General features: G+C 42.4%; 1 protein-coding gene across 4 annotated transcripts in view; it reads right to left on the bottom strand.

Moving 5' to 3' along the window:
- Positions 1-18170, bottom strand: part of robo1 (roundabout, axon guidance receptor, homolog 1 (Drosophila)) — a 210919-nt gene that overhangs the window by 178506 nt on the left and 14243 nt on the right. For all 4 annotated transcript variants that reach the window (XM_068584091.1, XM_068584094.1, XM_068584092.1 and 1 more), the window contains exon 2: positions 10810-10937. In XM_068584091.1, coding sequence (XP_068440192.1) covers positions 10810-10900 — 91 coding nt within the window. In that variant the 5' untranslated portion in view covers positions 10901-10937. The remainder of the gene's footprint in view (positions 1-10809; positions 10938-18170) is intronic.

Raw genomic sequence — 18170 nt, 5'->3', positions numbered from 1 at the left:
GCTGCACTTGTGCACCAAACCCTGAAGGTGTGACAGACACAGGCGATAAAACTCTGCAAAGAATGGCGAGATGGTGGAGGCAGCGCTGTTCTCCCTCGCCCTCACTGTTGGAGGCAAGACATTAATACGAGACAGGGAGAGAGTAAGGGGAAGTGCAACATATAGATTCAAGAGGAGGGAGGAAAAAAAGGAGCAGGGAAGCTGACATAAGTCACCTGGAAACTGTCGGGGTTCTGCCAGCATCAGCGTCATCATCATCGCCATCACTATCAAGCTGTCTATACAAAACAAATGTGTGTGAATGTATAGTGGGTGGAATCTGTGTAGGCGTGGGAGCTGTGTGTGTTTAACCCCCCCATACCTGGCCCTGCCGCAGGTCTCCTCATCCAGGCCATCACATGACAGAAGCCAACGTCCTCTCAGCATCCTTGAGCGCCTCTGATTGGCACGCAGCCAGTGACTGAACGCCCGCCCGTTGCCTCTCGTCAGCACTTTCACTCATCCAGCTCATCATCAAAGCTTCGCGGTAATAAAACCAATGTCATCCTGCTCCTTGTGAAGTTTACGTGGGGAGATGAGGGTTTGAAAATCTGCACCTGGCTTTTTGTTCCAAATTAATTTCCCACCGTCTTTGTGTACACCATTTTCCTGGGTGGCATTTAGTTCTGACAGCGAGCTAATTTCATGTTTCCTCGCCTGATTTCAGCCGTCATTAGGACAATTTGCTGCTTTAAAGTCCATTTCCGTTTGACTTTTATCACAGTGTGTGTATATGTGTGCTTCTAAATGGAAATAATTGATCAGGTGAGGTTGTTCTGGAGCAACAGGGGCACCTCTTTCGTTAATTAAAGCTGCATGTGGCTGTCGTAAACATTAGGGAAATGGGGCTGTACATCAGGCTTATTACCTGTACATGATCATCAGTGCGAGGACTTTGCCCAGGGAAATCTCTTACAGCCCATCAAACAGAGGCTCTGCTGCAGCTCGGATCACCTGGTTTGCATTCCTTATGCTATCCAGGAGAAGAGAGTAAGATCCTGTGAGGTTCATGTCTGAGTTTAGGGAGAGACAGCCATAAATAAGGACAAAGACAGAGGGAAACTCTTTACTATTGTCTGGGCATCATTTGAGCTCAGGATTTTGAATGTTTTATTTGTTCCTCTTACTATTATATCAAAACAGGAAAGTTCCTTAAATCCAGACAGTAATCCTATCTCCCAATGTTCCCGAACATTTCTTATCCACATCATTATTTGTGCCCTAGACAGCAGTGTGTTGAAACTGGGCTAAGAGCCTCTGGAGATTGTGAAGGTGCAGTTGGGACAACAACATTAAGAGGAGATAAGGTGAACTCATAAAAGAACAGCGTTTCATTTCCTAAAAACACAATGGATGCCAGGCTGCCTGACGGACTGCTATCAGCTCGTCTGTAGATTCATAGCTGGGTTATCGTTTCTCTGAATGGAAAGGTAGACCAGGACCACACCGGCAGCTGTGGCTGGAATGTTGACGCTGACATGCAGGCAAACTCCGATGTAGTACTGCAAAACATCATGAATTGTACACAAAGTTGTACATTCGAGAAGTATACTCTGTGTGGAAGTGAAGTTACTAAATCCTGTTCCTGACTTTTAGACTCCATCCATATTCTCTCCATGCACCTGACCTTCTGCTGTAGCACAATGCACATTAATATTTCATATCACCAACACAGATACACATTTTGCCCGACACCTCAGCGTTGGGAAGTCTGCACAGCGCAGCATGCGATACAGCCTGGCTACCCCCTTAGTGCGTACCAGTGCATTCACACAAATAGACACATTGTCAACACAAACGTGTTTCCCCCCACAGACATTTGTAGGTTTCATTGTGGCACATATATGAATCAAGCAGGATTTAATGTGGCGTTTTCACAATGTACACTGAACAACATACAAAGAGACAGATCTCGGCTCATAGCATTGCAGCAATACTGTAATAATATACTTTAGTGGTGAGAATAAAAACACAACTGGTGGTTGTCAGGTTGTCAGACCCATGCACTAATGATTAGAGGTACTTTGCATAACGTAAAGTCACGGTTTATCAATTGTGTCTTTTAATATTAGGAGTCGTATTGTTAAACTAACAATGCATCTGGATTTGTGAACAGGGGATGAGACTAATCGGACGAGGCAATCTGAATGTCCTGAACCAAAAAGGAATAATATGCATTATTTGTTAGTGTTGGTTGATTTAGTGTTTGCAAGCTCGTCGTTTAAATATGCATCGACTTTTAACTCAAGCACCTCCAACAAGATTTGACTTGGTGGTCCACAATCTTTACATCTTAGACTATTTCTATTAAACGATGGAGAGTTAAAGATCAACCCAATCGTTCTATCACGCTTCACTGTGGATGGACACAGAGGAAAGTGTCTAGATGTCCAAAGCCCCTGAGCTGTTTTTTTGCAGTTTTCACTGAGAAAGAGGTTCAAAAAAATGAGCAGACCCCTTCCTTCCTCGTCTCATCTCCTCTTCCTCATCGATTGTCTGCTGTCTGTGTCTCTGTGTCCCATGGCAGCGATAGCCAAAGTGATGGAGACAAAAGGCGGTTTGGGTATTAATTCAGCGCTCAAGTCTTCTTTCAGAATCCTTTCAGATGCAAAACGCAGCGTATTGGGCAGAAGGGGGACGCTGACAATTACAGCCTCACATTGAGCCACCGTCGGAGACTCGCTCTTCAGACTGATTGACAAATGAAAGCGCTGAAAAAGCTTCCATTTAAAATGGCCACTTGCCAGAACGGGGGGGAGGGGGGGTGGAGGGGATCATCGACAATATCTTGTCTCAAATAGGAAAGCGAAAAGATGAGCGTGCATGGGAAATTGAGCTTGCAATTCAGTTCTTTATAAAGGCCATTTAGGCTCCATGCACAGAATACCCAGTGGTACTGCGGAGTCTTTAATGCTCAAATTCAATGGATCATCAAGATAAAGCAGCGACTTTCTGCAGGGATTGGCATCCAACTGCTCTTTCCCCTAAATCTAAAAAACTTTTCACGCTGTGCTAACTAATCCACTCCCCTGTACACACACAGAAATGAACATACATTGGGAGTGCACACAATCATACTCTGATTATCCAAAATTGCCTTGGCCATAAAGCGGAAATCAAGAAATATGTCTGGAAATCTCTGTGTGTGAGTTCTGGGGGGGACAAACAGAAATGTTCAGTGTCTTGCCAAGCAAGTAGACAGTTGCTCAGCTGGTCTGCTCTTCACTCAGTGTATCAAATCTACAGCATCCCAATCCACACTTTGTGCAGACGGATGCCTGTTGAGCGACTCGTTACATGTGAAACCAGAACAACGTGGCTCCTAAGTGTGTGAAAATTGACAATGTTTCCTTGCTGAGACCAACTATGAAATATTTTACTGTGCTTGAAAAAAAACGTCCAATTAAAATATGACGCTGGCGTGCGCTGGAACCACGGAAATAAAACTACATTTGCAGATTGGTGTAATAACATGAATATTTCTTAGAGGCAGATATGTAGTAGAGGTAGAATAAATATTTCAGTTTGAGGTAAACCTCGATTAAAAGAAAGCAAAGAACCGGAAAAAATATAAAATATGAAACAACTAAAAATGCAATTAATGTGTTGTTATTGTGTTTAAATTGTATTATTACTGTTTGGATATGGCTATTTGAAATAAACTCCGTCCTTCAAGTGGCTTAGCCCGCGAGCAGCACACATGGAAGCAAACAAAGCCGCCGCAGTGTTTCGGCAAAATCTAAACAAAATCAATTGTCTTGAGGGCAAACAGTAAGACTTGAAATCCTCCCTTAAGCTGTACGAACAGAAGTTCATTTTGAAAAATGATATTATGGCAAGAGAGACATGTATATGGTGTGCATGGGATGCAGCTAGCCACACGGCACAGGTTTAAATAACAAGTACTTGTGTGGGTATGGGGTGTGTGTGTGTGCGGGTGTTGGGGGAGGGGGAGTTAAATTGAGGGAGCAGAGTGTGTGTTGTCCTGTTTCTATGGAACAGACACACACACACACACACACACACACACACACACACACACACACACACACACTCACAGACGCACACACATGGGAAAATGGCCAGCGATTCTGTTTTTGTATTATCAAATGCACATTGCTTTGTATTCGATTTAAAAGCAATGCTGGAGAATGGGAAGCGAGTTCATTGTGTTTTTCTTTGCCACATTTAAACATGTCAAAGGGAATTTTTGTCCATAAAATTGTTATTTTAACCACCGGCTCGATTACTCGTTATACTGTATGCATATTCAATAGACACAACTGTATGTTGCTGCTTGAACGGCGCTCTGAATTAGATTAAGAATGAGTTACAATGCCTAAGAGGTTGTAAGTGTATGTGTAGGTGGTAATGATTACTTAATTAGTCAGCGTATTTTTTGATGACATTACAGCTTCAGCCTTTTCTGTTGATCCTGCTTAATTAAACTGTTGGCAATGACTCAAAGCATCTGATATCATCAAACTTTATTTCAGTCTAATTAGAGTTCACCTTGATATCTTTGGTTCCTTTTGGAGAAAGAGCGACCTGTCCTAAATCTCGCTGTCCCCGGTTGGCTTTGTTATGACTTAACAGTGGTGAGCTGAGGTTCAAGGTGAAGTCACACTGGATACATGTTAAGCTGCAGCCGAAAGTGTGGAATAAAGAAAAAGCACACTCGAGCTAAGGACTTCAATTTTCAAGCCTGAGAGGAAAATATGAGCAAAAACAGGCCGGTACAAAAACTCCCCCCTGACACACAAACCTCTATGACAAGCCCCCAAAAAAAGAGAGGAAAGATAATAATAAAACAAATGCCCAAACCTCCTGGAGCAGATTTTTCATCATTAAATGATGGCCTGGGGGCGGAGGGAGTATGACGAGGAAACACTGGCCTGTGCCTGCTGTGTAATTAAATGGTGGCCGGATGGAGTAAGAGGCAGGCAGATGATAAGCGCTGGGCTCTGTATGTGCCCCGGGACAGGAATATTATCAGACACTTTAAACAATACACTAATCTGTAAGCAAAGTTTTTTTTTTTTTTTTGCAAAACAACAAAGATGACCAACAGATTGCTCCTGTTTCCTTATGGAAATAATGCAACTTCTCTCTAAACAGATATGTAAAAAAAAAAAAAAAAAAAAAATGTTTCCATGAAAAAAAAGAACAGAACAGAATAAGACGTTTATTATAATTACCTGTACAGTCTACATCGATGCCAGCAGCTTTGCAAGGTTGGTGATTAAAAAACAATGTTAATTGACAAACCCAAATCCTGATAATAAAATAACGAATTAACTTAAAATTACAAATGGCCTTCGAGCCAGTGCATATAATAGTAAAATAGTCAATCCAACAGTGAGTCATTTCCATTTCAGGGATGGAGAACATCTCCAGGAAGTAAACTTTCAGTTCTCTCAGTGATTGCTCCTGCGCCAAATCATAAGCGTGCATAACAATCCACGTTTCAGACATGGGTCCACATTCAGTCACTAAGAAGCACAAAAGATTTCCTGACATTTTGATTCAAGCTTTGCCTGCAAACGCGCAACAATTACTTTTGTTCCATGATGAAATATTGCATAAACATGCCTTGTTTTGATTCCCTTTGACACAAACACTGCTCCCTGAACACATAGACTACCATATATCGTACTTAATGGTGTAAGTAGTAAGTAGATTGAACCACACACAACATATAGTCTTGAATACACATTAGAAGAATTAGTTAGAAGGAAAATAAAAAGATAAATAGTGCATGAAGAGACAACTGGGATAAGCACTTTCAACTGACAAGAATACGATTGGTTTTCTTTTAGAAATCCGTTTGGACAGTGCTCAGAGAAAGGGCTTATAGTTTTTGACAAAGCTTTTTAATATGTCTTAATGGAATGAATGGTGTCACTAAATTGTATCGTTCAGCCAAAAAAACAGTCAGTTGCAAGAATTTCATTATATGAAATGGCAAGCATTCAATCCCTTTCCTTCTTAAATAATGGGGCAATCTCCCTTGAGAGAGAAGAATAAAACACAGTGGTGAAATCTGGATTTTTCACTTAAATACAATTACAGGGCATTTTGCAAAGTGCTGTGTAAAGCAATCAGGAATCACTCTTGAAAGTTGGCAAGGAGAGAAAAATACTTTTTTTTTGGTGTCAGGATATTTTGTTTTGACTATTTCATTGGTAAAAAGCTTTTGTCTGCCCTTTGCCAAGCAAATGTTTTTTGTATCGCTGCCAGTCAGGCTTCAAGTTCTCTCGGTGGGGATTGAAGATGAGTACAGTCATCCCAGAGAGATGTCTGTGCGACTCCATGGACTGGTGCGACTGATGCCAAAGTAGACTGCTTCATTTTTCTGGCTTCAGCTTCAAATTAGATCAGACATCAGAAACGACCTTCAGATATCAGCAAAGCAAATATGCTGACAAGGATCCATGCGACAAAAAAAAGCCAGTGATCAAGATTTATGGAGTGAGGCTACACTGTGTGTCAAGAGTGATACGTGTCTCATCAACGGTGAAATGGAAATGAGTTTGTGTGAGGGCGCGCGCGTGTGTGTGTGTGTGTGTGTGTGTGTTTTGGCTTGTCTGCAAGAATGCACTAGTCTAATGGCTGTTTGTACGCAAGATTGAGAGACAAAGAGACAAAGAATTTGCTGTCCAATGAGACCCAAAGTGAAAGTATGAATAGGAAAGCGTAAGTGTCAAATAGGGTGCTTATAATGCAGAACACTAATAGAGCGTCAGCAGGACAGCAGCAGCAGATCCATTCTCCTCTGGGCTCCATCTTGGCAGTACCTGTTATAAACCTCCTCCGCTGTCTTGCACAATTGGTTCTGTAATTTAAAAAGGTCAGCATGGCTCTGGTGTAATTCAATACTCTCATGGTGCTATATTAACCACATATTTAATCACCCGCAGGGTGGTGTGCAAACTGAATACTGAACGTAAAGGGAAGAGGCGGAAACCCACAGTGCAACACGGGGCCTCACTCTCCCAACCGAGGAGGAGGAACAGTATCGACGAGGACGGCTCTGGGTTTCCACTTTAGTAGAGAAAACATCTGGAAAACACATTTTTTTTCAAATAAGGAATTCATGTGCGAGCATGGCATGAAATAGAATTGAATGGTCTGGGGAAAAACGTTTGTTTTAAGTTGTTTGCACAAAGGAAGAAGGGAGAGGAAATGACATTTGTCTGAGTTGCACTGCGCGTATAACAGATGCAATATCTCGTGATATGGAGTTGGGTTGTCTTGACGATCAAATTAAGGGGCAGGTTCACCAATGAAAAAACATCAGTAGTATGAAGTAAAGTAAAGAGTTTATCATGAGATATACAACGGTATAAATATGTCATGTTTCCTGCAGTATAATTATGCTGCAACGAAAAGCTCTTAGAAGACTGAAACACTATTGCATTTTATTAACTCGACAATGCAGGAAAAATCAAACAAAATTGAGCAGTTGCGCGGAAATATAGATGTGACACTTGTTGAACTGAGGCTGGCAGAGGATTATGGGAAAATGATGATGCTTCACTCGAGAAAAGCAATCGCCAGGTAAAGGAAACTGGTCGAGAATGCAACATGAAGTGAGAACAAAGAGTAAGGTGAATGAATATGCTCGAAAAAATACCGGCCATTTTTCCCTGTATTTTTCTAGACAGCAAAGAATAAAGATGTCAACATGCAAACCACAGTGGGCATAAGGTAAACAAATCTAGTTGAAGGCTTAACAGAATCTGAATTGTTTATTGGCCGAGCAAATTACACATACGAGGAATTTGACTGAAAGATATAAAACAATAAAAATAGTACAAAGGATAAACATAGTGCAATAATAAATAAATATGGTAAACAACAAAGGGATAAAAGTACTTTAAAACACATATATATTATAAAATAAAAGTGTATTTGGAAATACTGGACAATTCTGAAAAAAAACACCAATTACATCAATGTTTTCAGAATTAACACTTTCACAATATGCGGAGGTTTAAGTAAATGTTGCAGTTATGGCAAATAAAGGGTAAGTTAAAGTTTGTCAAGCGAGTAAACTGACACGGTAGACGCAACGTGAATATTCGTGCTGTGTTCTGTGCGAACACTGCATTGCTAAAGCATCTTAATTAAAGTTATGGAAAAATCTTGATAAATCAAAAGTCACTCATTAATTGCAGAGCTGTGACTAACCCTGCCCGTTAAATGTTGGCACTGAATGTTAATTATAAGGTGCGTAATTGTGGAATATGAATATAAATCACAGCTTAATGAGCTTCCATGTTTGTTTTCCTTCAGTGAGACAGTGAACACAGGATACCGGCTCTTTAGCGATGAACCTGAGAACGTTAACAAAGTAGCTCAGAAAGCCCAGAGGATGAAAAACGATACTAAAAAGTTAACAGGCAGCCATTGCTTTTGGGAACTGCCGCTATTTACTTTAAAGCAGGAGATTAAAAGAGCTGTCAGTCAGCAAGTATGCAAAGAAAATCTAAATCAAAGCGATGCCTTGACATTTCTTTCTCATTGAGAGACAATATGAAAGGAAGACACGGGGTCCTGGTGGAGTTCCACTTTCCCGCATCCAGATATTTATGGCAATTTTTTTATGCTGACACATTTTGCAGAACGTACAATCCATGACTCAGATCTGACACCCCTCTCTGGTTCGGGGCGGATTGTCGCTGAAGCTGAACGCTTCGCTCGCGGCGCCAAGCGCCTTACATAAGAAAGGATATCTATTTTCAAATCTTTGTTTCCGACTCCAACACGCTTAGACTTAGATATGTCATTCTGCACTTGCAATTCTTGCGGGCATCACCTTGTATCTTTACAGCTATAACGAGAGCAGAATATGAGCGAGAGGAGCTACTGATAAGAAAAGCCTTGGTTGAAGCGCTCTGATGGCGTGAGTGTTAAGCACAATGCACAACGAGCCGAGAATTCAACCCTAATGCAGCTCTAACTGCTGCCAGTCAGAAATCCTGCTCCCAGTGTGTGATTGAAAGCATTTTTGCCAAGTTAGTGATCCCTCACCTGTGCACACACACGCTCACGCACACCTACACACACACACACACACACCATTAAATCAAAGTGCAGGGAGCTACACACTGCCCTCTGCCTGACAAGTAAATTGCTTCCTAGATTGTGTTGGCGAAAGAAAATGCGGTGAGAATGAAGATGGTGGCATGGACATGGCAAAAGAAAGTGAAGCAGAGGTGAAAGGCAATATGAAGAGGCAGCGAGCGTGAAATGCTCCGCTAAGCAGGACGACTTGGACCCGTCGTCCTGTCTGACGAGCACGGTGGTGGAAAAGAAAGGAAATCAACACCATGTAACTAAGATGACTGCTAAGTATGCTGACAATAACACCCGTATAAGTGATCCTCTTACTGTCGAGACAGGGAGATGTTTCAATAACAAGGCCCCATGGGGGAGACAAACACATTTATTCAAAGGTCTAACGGAGCTGTGTAAAAGCAAGCCCATTTAAATCATGGAATGGTTCTGATTACAAGACAGAATAGAAGAAAGGAGACAGATATTTTCAGAAGTTGTTTTCTGGCAAGAGTAAAAGAAAAGTGCACACTTCCGCAAGACAATTGACTATTGCTCCTGTAAAGTGCATAATCTGATCCAATTTGACCAAATCATGAAAAGCAACAGTCAATTTACAGTCAACAGAATGCCATCAACACATATAGTTATGATTCAGTTTCAGGTGGTGCGAATGAGCTCGAAAAAGCGCTTTAAACGAAATTACCGCATAAAGTCGAGAGAGTAAACTCAGATGAAAAAGCATTGCGAAAATTGGCAACTCTTTTAGTGTTAACGCAGCATAAGAGCTGAACTGCCAAAGTAAGTCTTGAGTAAAACTTCAAGTTTTACCTGAAAGCTCTTAAACAAGGTTCCCCATATCTTAACTTGAGATGCTGAATTATCTGAAATTTACTGGTTACCTTGTAACTTTTCGACAGAAACCACAGAGTGCTTTAATAACACACTTCAGACTTGACGCCTCTCCTAAACCATGCCCAAAACACACACCACGTCTTTTCAAAACTCTCCTTAGGTTTGGAAGCTTGCATCAACAGATTTTACTCCAACATCTGCAGCACTATAGAAGCACCCAGAGGATGACTAACACGAAGAAGGAAATTCTGCTGCACCACCCATCCCCTCTCCACATCGGCTGGTTTCTGAGGTTGGAAACTAGTCCGACACACACCGACAGAACTGACATGATTGCTGTCAGAGCATTCAGGCCACAGAGGACTCGCAGTGGATTTTCACAACCTGAAATAGTTATATATTCGCTTTTACTCAGTAACAAATGTCCCAAATGTACTCCATTCATTCTATTCTTTATATCTCTATCAGGATAGCCTGGAGCCACTCTCAGGATCTAACCACTGCGTGGTATTTTCTAACCAATCAGAAAGCACAAAGCCATTTCGCTCATTGTACTGCACTGCAGCGAGACAAAGGTGAGTTGTCTCGGAAAATCCCTTGTTAAAGACTGTCATCGATCTAAATGTGGATTGTGCTAACAGCGAGGTTGCAATTCCGCTGCCAAACTGATGCAACTTCTCAAACTACAAGGTTTACGTGGAATAAATCAAATAAAGTTACGGCGAAGGTGTCACAGCCGTAATAGTCAGACAATCACACATACACAGCGACAAACCATGATGATGGAGCCAGACAATGAGGGCTTCGTCAACGATGAGGCGACATGGCGGCGCAGAGAAGTAGGACATCTCTTACCTGGGACTAAAAAAACCTCTTGGCCCTGGCCCCGCCTGAGCAGAACCATTATGAGGAGGAGGGGCGTGGCCCCTGACCACGTGCCACGCATTATGATGCTTACTGTCCTGGCATCACTGGGCGTCGATCTGGGGAAAGAGGTAAAGAGAAAACAGTTAAAGACTAGTTGTGTTGCTGAGCACGTCACTCAGTTAAAACAAATACATTTGGTCCTTTCTTGTGCAAATTACTACAATATCCAGGAGAAAACAGCAATTATGTTCACAGCATGACAACAATACATAATATATATTGCAATTCTAAAGCATTAGTGAATACAAAGCAGCTTCAATGACAAACGCTAAACAGCGCAAGGCAACTAGATAGGTTTCTTTACATTGTACAAGTAAATCCTAAAGAGAGTTCCGTCTTTGAATGTTAAGCAGATTGCAAATTGAGTTTCTCTGTTGCTACATTTTTACTCAGCATCTCCTTTTGTATACACACACACACACACACAAACACACAACAACTGCCTTTGTGTCATATTGATTCCAGACAGGTGAGACAAAAGTGTCAGAGTTTAGTGGTGTGTGCGAGACAATGCCGCTCTGCTGACATCACCTGCGCACGGTGACAGGGACCGTATGTAGCATGGAAATAAATAGGAGGATTCTCCGGATCAGCCATCTGTGGAACAACCTGTTCACCCTTGTTTGATTACATCCAGCAGACCAGGCAGCCCCGGCTGCTCCGTCTCCTTGTCTTTCTCCGTATCGCCCTCTCTCTCTCTCTCTCTGTCACACACACACACACACACACACACTTCTCTCTCTGCACCGCTATACACTATGATTTTCTCTTCACAGCCCCGTTTTCTTCAGGCATGACATCCTTGAATTGGATATGCTTCAACTAAAATATGATGGACTTACTTTTATCATAAATTCAGTGGCGACCGAGTCTCTTCAGGCCTTGCATCTTTTGAGATGATGAAGAGCATTGAGCTTCGCCACCCCACAGTAAAAAGCTGAATGCATGTGATAATGAAAAGAAAATGCTCACCAAGCAAAGATGCTTAGAGTAGGGTTCGCACTCTACACCACTTATTTTCTATTCCTGTGCTAAATTCTCCTTCAAATAATGTGTTAAATGTCCCTGTAATTATTCTAAACGTCCATGTCCTTTTAATTCATGCAAAACCAAACGGACTATTTGCCACATATTGCTTGCAGCTCTTCCTTTTTATGCCACCGTTTTCTTCCCCTCTCTCTTACTCTCTGTTCTGTAATAGGTTTGCAGGAGAAAGAAGGCACAAGTGCACCAATTTGCTCCTCGAGCTTTCGTTCCAATCTTATCTACAGGTACTCAGTGAACACTTTTGAACCCCTTTATATGCAGTTCCTGTTCTCAAATTAGAAGAGCCTGTGAAAAGGCTGCCTGTCAGATCTCAGCTATGTGGGAGCTCATTGTTACAGTGTGTGTTATCGTCACTTCTCATTCTGCCAGTGTCACAGCCGAGCCAAAGAGTTATGTGTTGCATTTGCACAATTGCTCCATTTGCATGCAATGATGACAAGCGTATTCCCAGCTAAATGTCCGATAAAGAAGTCTCAGTGGTTAGACTGAGAGATAAGAGCGCTTTCACGCCGCCTGGCCACCTGAACTAGTAGCACACCGGCTTCCTGGAAGAGCAACGGACTTGGGTCGCCCAATTCTTCTTGATAATTGTGTCAGATAAACACCGCATCAGCTTCTTGCAGGCAATCTGATAAATACCCAATTACCAGTCTGAGCATGGCTGAGACAAGTGGTCGCCAGGGGTCTTTGGTTTGGGAAATGTGGGATACACGCAATAACGATGGCCTCCTTAACCAAGAAGCAAGCGATGGGTAATTCAACACCCTGTTCCATTTGATTAATGAATGGTCGGATAGGAGATAAGGAGAGATTTATTTGAGCCATCCTCTCTGGAAACCGCAAACATATACATGAGGATGCATCACAGTGCAATCAATGACTATTCCTCTGTACTCATCATTAAGCCTGCTCGCATCAAAGGAAATGAGCATGTTTTACAAGCCTTGTTTCAGTGGCGTCCTCTGCGTTCTCTACCCATTCAGTTTGAGAGCAATGAAAGGCCCTTATTGTCTCTCTTCATCTGACTCATTGATGGCTGAATGTATTGAAGCCAATTAATCAGGCAATGACAAGAAGCACTGCTGCTGGCTCAGTGACCAACTCCCACAAAAGACAGGAACCATCAGCCAAACAGTCACTGCCGCTAAATGGATTTTCGGATACCTACTAAACCCAGGCGATGTGATTGAAACCCTGTAGTTTCTCTTGTGACACTTCTACAAGTCACCCAAGCACTCAAACCTTAGTCGCTGGTAACGTCTTGTGACTCCAGATTCTATGCATCTAGGCGCAGCCCTTTCCGTGATGGTCCGAAGTGAGAACAAAGCAAAGGAAATCTGGTCAGCTGCTCTCGCTGGTAGACGTCTAAGAGGACGTGAGCAGTGTGCATGTTGCGCTGCCGGCATTGTGAGGCCTCTCAGCTCTGCCACCATTGTTATGGCGCCCGACAGGTCCTGAAAGCATAAGGTGCCTAAGACGCTGGCAAACGTTCCGGAAAAGGAAAAAGCTGCTGCAGGGCTCCTGGCTGTGGCGGGGACAGAGGAAAACCCGCTCTTGAAATGCTCATATCCCTCAGAGTCCATGGCCATGGAGGGAGATGAGCCAAGCCAACGCAGGTAGACTGCCCAGCAGCCGTCCCACCACCTTAAACGCGAAGAACAGCAAAGTCTGCTTGCTCTATAGCGCAGCTCCACGAAAAGGCAACGAACACAGACACGGACAGGAGGAAGTAACCAATCTGTCAGCCTGTACACCGACTGACACAGCTGGACGGGGCTGGACTTCTTCATCTTCTCAACTTCTTCACTTGTTGACTGTCTAATGCCGAAGACAAAATAGGAGCAGGACAGGTATTAATAATAGAAACTGCGGGCGTAAGAGAGGCCTGTGCAGGGCACAAGGTTTTTATAATAATATTCACAGCAGTGCATGTGCACAGAGATAAACCAATTGGTGACAGCTCTTACAGAGCAAAGCCTATAGGAGATAGAACAGAGCATGTGGATAACATCTTGGATACCGTAGATGAAATCGTGACAAAGCAAAGGGGAAATGTTTTAAAGGAGCTAGTTGGAGGCCTCTGAAAATAAGAATGAACTTCTTAATTCCTCTGACCGGGACTTCTACTCCTGACTAATCTGTTTCTCTTTCATATTTTGCTTTTGTGTTTTCTGAGGAACACTGCACATCCTTACCTTGACAAACCAGAGGTAAAGCAGAGCAGGAAGAAGACGTATATCACATCTTGGTGGAGGGCATCCTGCAATAGTCTTCAGTATATTTGGTATTGGTGTGTCTTACTGAATGTTGACTGGACACTGTAGTTTGAGTGCACATGTGTCGATACATTGTACGTCTGTAGATGAACTGTGTGCTGCGTCTCTTGAATTCATAAGGGAGACAATACTCACTAAACCTGAACTTGAACTGTAATAGATTGTACAAGTGAACCTACTAAAGTGGCCATTTTGTTTATGATTTGCAACATATCCCTTTGCAATAATGACAATTTGAAAAAAAAAAGCAGCAAACCTCTCCTGTGAAAATGTACAAGTGAAAAACAGATAAATACATATTTGTTCCTTGTCTATCCAATTCAGTTTTGTAGTCACATTTTCTCCAAGATCATGTGTTGCAGTTTGATGATTTAAATCAACTCATATAAGCTGAACCTTACATAAGACTTCAGCAGTGTGATTTTGGTATTTTTAGTATGAAAGTGTCCGCTCCCTACAGATGGGAAGGCTCCCTCAAAAGGGCCGGTGCTCGCCGTGGTGCTGAAGTCAGCGTTCCATGCTGTGTGTCCAAAACCTGAGTCGGACAATGGTCCTGTTGGAATATCAAGATCAAAAAGATCAAGATGTTTTTACTGTCATATGCACAAATAACAGACAGTTATACTCATTCCTCCTAACACAGAATTACAATAAACGTAAGGTCAAAAATAACTAAGTAAAAAAAAATAAGGCACACAATGTAAAAAGATATAACAGTATTGCACAAAAATATGATAATAGTATTGCGATGATGAAGATGACAAAATACGATAATAGTATTGCTCATTGTATCTTTATACACTATCCATTGCTACAACATTGCTCTAATGTCCATGTATGGTCATGGCATGGAGTCACAGCAGCCGTTCACAGTTCAGTGAGGAATGCTGGGATGTGATCCGACTGTCCAAAGTGTGGCCGGGTCACAGCCCTGTAGGCTGCCTTCACGTTAGTTGATGAATATCAACAACAATGCTGCTGATTACAAGCTTCAATGAAGCACTTGGGAGATATTGTCCCTCATTTGTCACAGGAGTTGTGTTAAAAAAGATTCGCTTAGTGGGTGGTTTTGATGAGTTACAATTTCACTGTTTGAAGACATAAGCTATGTGAGTATTTAGACAGACTTTAAATAATTCAAACCTACATTTTGGTGTATTAATTGCTATTGTCTGTATGGCTTTTATCAAAAAAAAAAAAAAAAAAAGGAAGTTGCTCTTCTGTACCGCATTTTTCTGAATATGACGAAAGATTTTTCACAGGTTCTATAAAACCCAACAATGCATTTTGCTGCACTACTACTGCTCTCCCACGCACAAGAGAGTTAAGAGTATTGTTCAATTTAAGTTAAGTATCAACAACAAAGTTGCTGATCCCAGTGTTCAGCATTAATGTATGCCCCCTACACATTTCTGTAAGAGTCTTTAATACACTTCTGACAAAAAAGAGAGGGCACAGGGATTTCAAACTCTTCAGTGAATCATTGGCTTACATTTACTGGTGTAGCATATGCACTTATTAAACTGTTGTGTAGAGGAGCTAGATGCAGTATTGTTTTTCTGAAACAAGGACTGGGTTGTGCTAGCTATTTGTAGATTTATTACAAGTCTTTCCAGAAATTATTTGCAGCTGCTGGCTAATAAAATCCTTCCACCTTCTTTACAATTTGAGGCGTATTAAGTCACGATCTGTGACGTTGCTTTTAAGTTTTGTTAAGCTTAGCAGTGGAGCGTGCATATAGTATTTCACTCTTGTAATGTAACAGTTTGCTGCGGCTACAACTGTCCCAGCTGGCAGTTAGCCAGTGTTACTCTTATTATCACTATGCCCAGTCTAAAGCTACAAACATGTGCAACAGACTCCAGGGCGCTCGTCCAAAGTCACACAATAGCGTGCGTATGGTATAAGAGCAGTTGGTCGTGAAGCGTAGACACAAATGCAAATCTCCTTCTCCAGCGTGAGCTGCTGTGTTGTGCTACGTCAGCGTCAGGTTTTGATGGATAGTTCCTGTGCCTCTCAAGCACTCTGTTCTTTATGTCACGATGGCTACTCCTTCCTCATAAAAATGCCAACACTGGATTAAGCATCTCGCATTCACAGTACATTATGCTTCTTCACTTCATTACAATAAAAGGATTAACCTGCCTGGGATCAGTAAAGTGATCGGTGGGGAGGCTTGGACGACATGTGGCTGAACTGTCCTTCCCCCTTAGCGTAGATCACATCTCTTGTGCTCCTCCAAGTCATGCCACTAATCATCCTCGCTCCTGTGGGGGGCCACGGCCCGGACCGTGGCGTCACACAGGCACCAGAAACAAATCTGAAGCCATTAGGACGCCCTGCAGTTGACTTACATAATAGCATGTGCTCCATCCATTCCACAGGGGAAGACGCTGCTGCGCTGTCCCACTTTCTGTTCACTGCTACTGTATGTCATGTAACGAGAATTGTTCATAATGGTGGACGGTAACTGTTCGGTGTGGCCTAGATGTACGCTTTATATTCTGGGAAAGATGGTAAAATTGCTATAATTTAACCAGAGTAAAGGGTCTCTTCATTTTAGACTCGCAAAATGATGGAGATATGAAGAAAAAAACCCAAATTAGAATAAATTAGAAGAGCCGAAAGCACTCCGGCATGACTGGGGAGATGGGTCTGGTCACACGTGGCCTCCCTGCAGTGATCCGTCTTCTCATGAATGTGATCTGTGATAAATTAAAAGCTGATTATTTCCTGAAGGGAGAAGCCAAGCGCTTGGCCCCAAGCCCCCCCCCTCGCTGGCGGTGATGGATTAGTCCACAGTCTGCTCTATGGACCCGTCCCCACTGACTGCACAGCCGTGGACGCTACAGGCGTAAGTGCCTCCTATCAAGATCCCATCTCTGACAACTCTTAATTTATTTGAATAAATGCTACTCTTTAAAAGGACGATTCCTTTTCGATCACGAGACAGATGGGTGGTTCTATCATTTTATTTTAAAGTAGTATTACCATACAAACAATGCAGTCTTGTTTGGCACTGATTCGCTATGAAGACATTGTTAAAAGCTGGGGAAAAAAATCTACCAAACCTACAAACAATAATAGTAATTGACTAAACACCAAGCAGACGCTATTCCATTTGAGCAACCGGAGCTTATGTTCTCTCAGGTTTTGTGTTCCATTTCTAAGACATAATATAATATGCACTAACAGCAACACAACTGAAATGTTTCCCTCTGGAACAGTATTATAGCAGTCAGAAAGCACTTGGCGGCTGTTGGTTCTGTGTCCGAGCTCAGGTGCACAGTCCACAAGCTTCCGCGTGGTTTTTACATTACAGTCCCGTTCTCATGTGTCTGAACCGTTTTCCCTGGGTCGGCATCATTTGAACGCCCTACAGCGCAATTTGTCTGCAGTCACTGGGTCTGCCTGAGCGGGAACAAAAGCGGTCAGTCTGGCTATTGTGTCCTTTTGTGTCCCATATGTCAGAAGACTGCCGCCCAAACAATGCAGCAACTGCAAAGAGCAGTCATTATCTTTAGTAGAATCGCTGTCATTATCCTGCTGCAATCATAACACTAATTACAAAAGTTGCTTTGTAAGCAGGTAGATTATGCAATGTTCATTACCCCGTGCACAATGCAGCAGGCTCATGTTCAAATGCCACTCACCATTGTGTCCTGCACAAAAGCGGCACACGTTTTACTCTCTGCCATATGCAAAGCAACGCCCGGTCCCATGACGGTTGGTTTAAGCCCTCACGGTGCAATCACTGGCCTCTTGGCATTAATAATTTCTCATTAATAATAGTTGTAATTAATCACCCTTAAGTAGATTATCTGACATAAACCAATATGTCTGTGCGTGTGGTTCTAATTGATGAACCTCATCCTATAAACTACTTAATCTCCCCTACAGCAGCTATACTGAGCTTGAAGATATTTTTCCAAGATTTTAGACTCAAACCCTTGTTCATTTTTTCAT

This window comes from Clinocottus analis, unplaced genomic scaffold, assembly GCF_023055335.1.
Source record: "Clinocottus analis isolate CAN_PGR_092001 unplaced genomic scaffold, fCliAna1.0.p SCAF_2, whole genome shotgun sequence".
In the NCBI taxonomy this organism is placed as follows: Eukaryota; Metazoa; Chordata; class Actinopteri; order Perciformes; family Cottidae; genus Clinocottus; species Clinocottus analis.
This window is presented reverse-complemented; position numbering and strand designations above follow the sequence as displayed.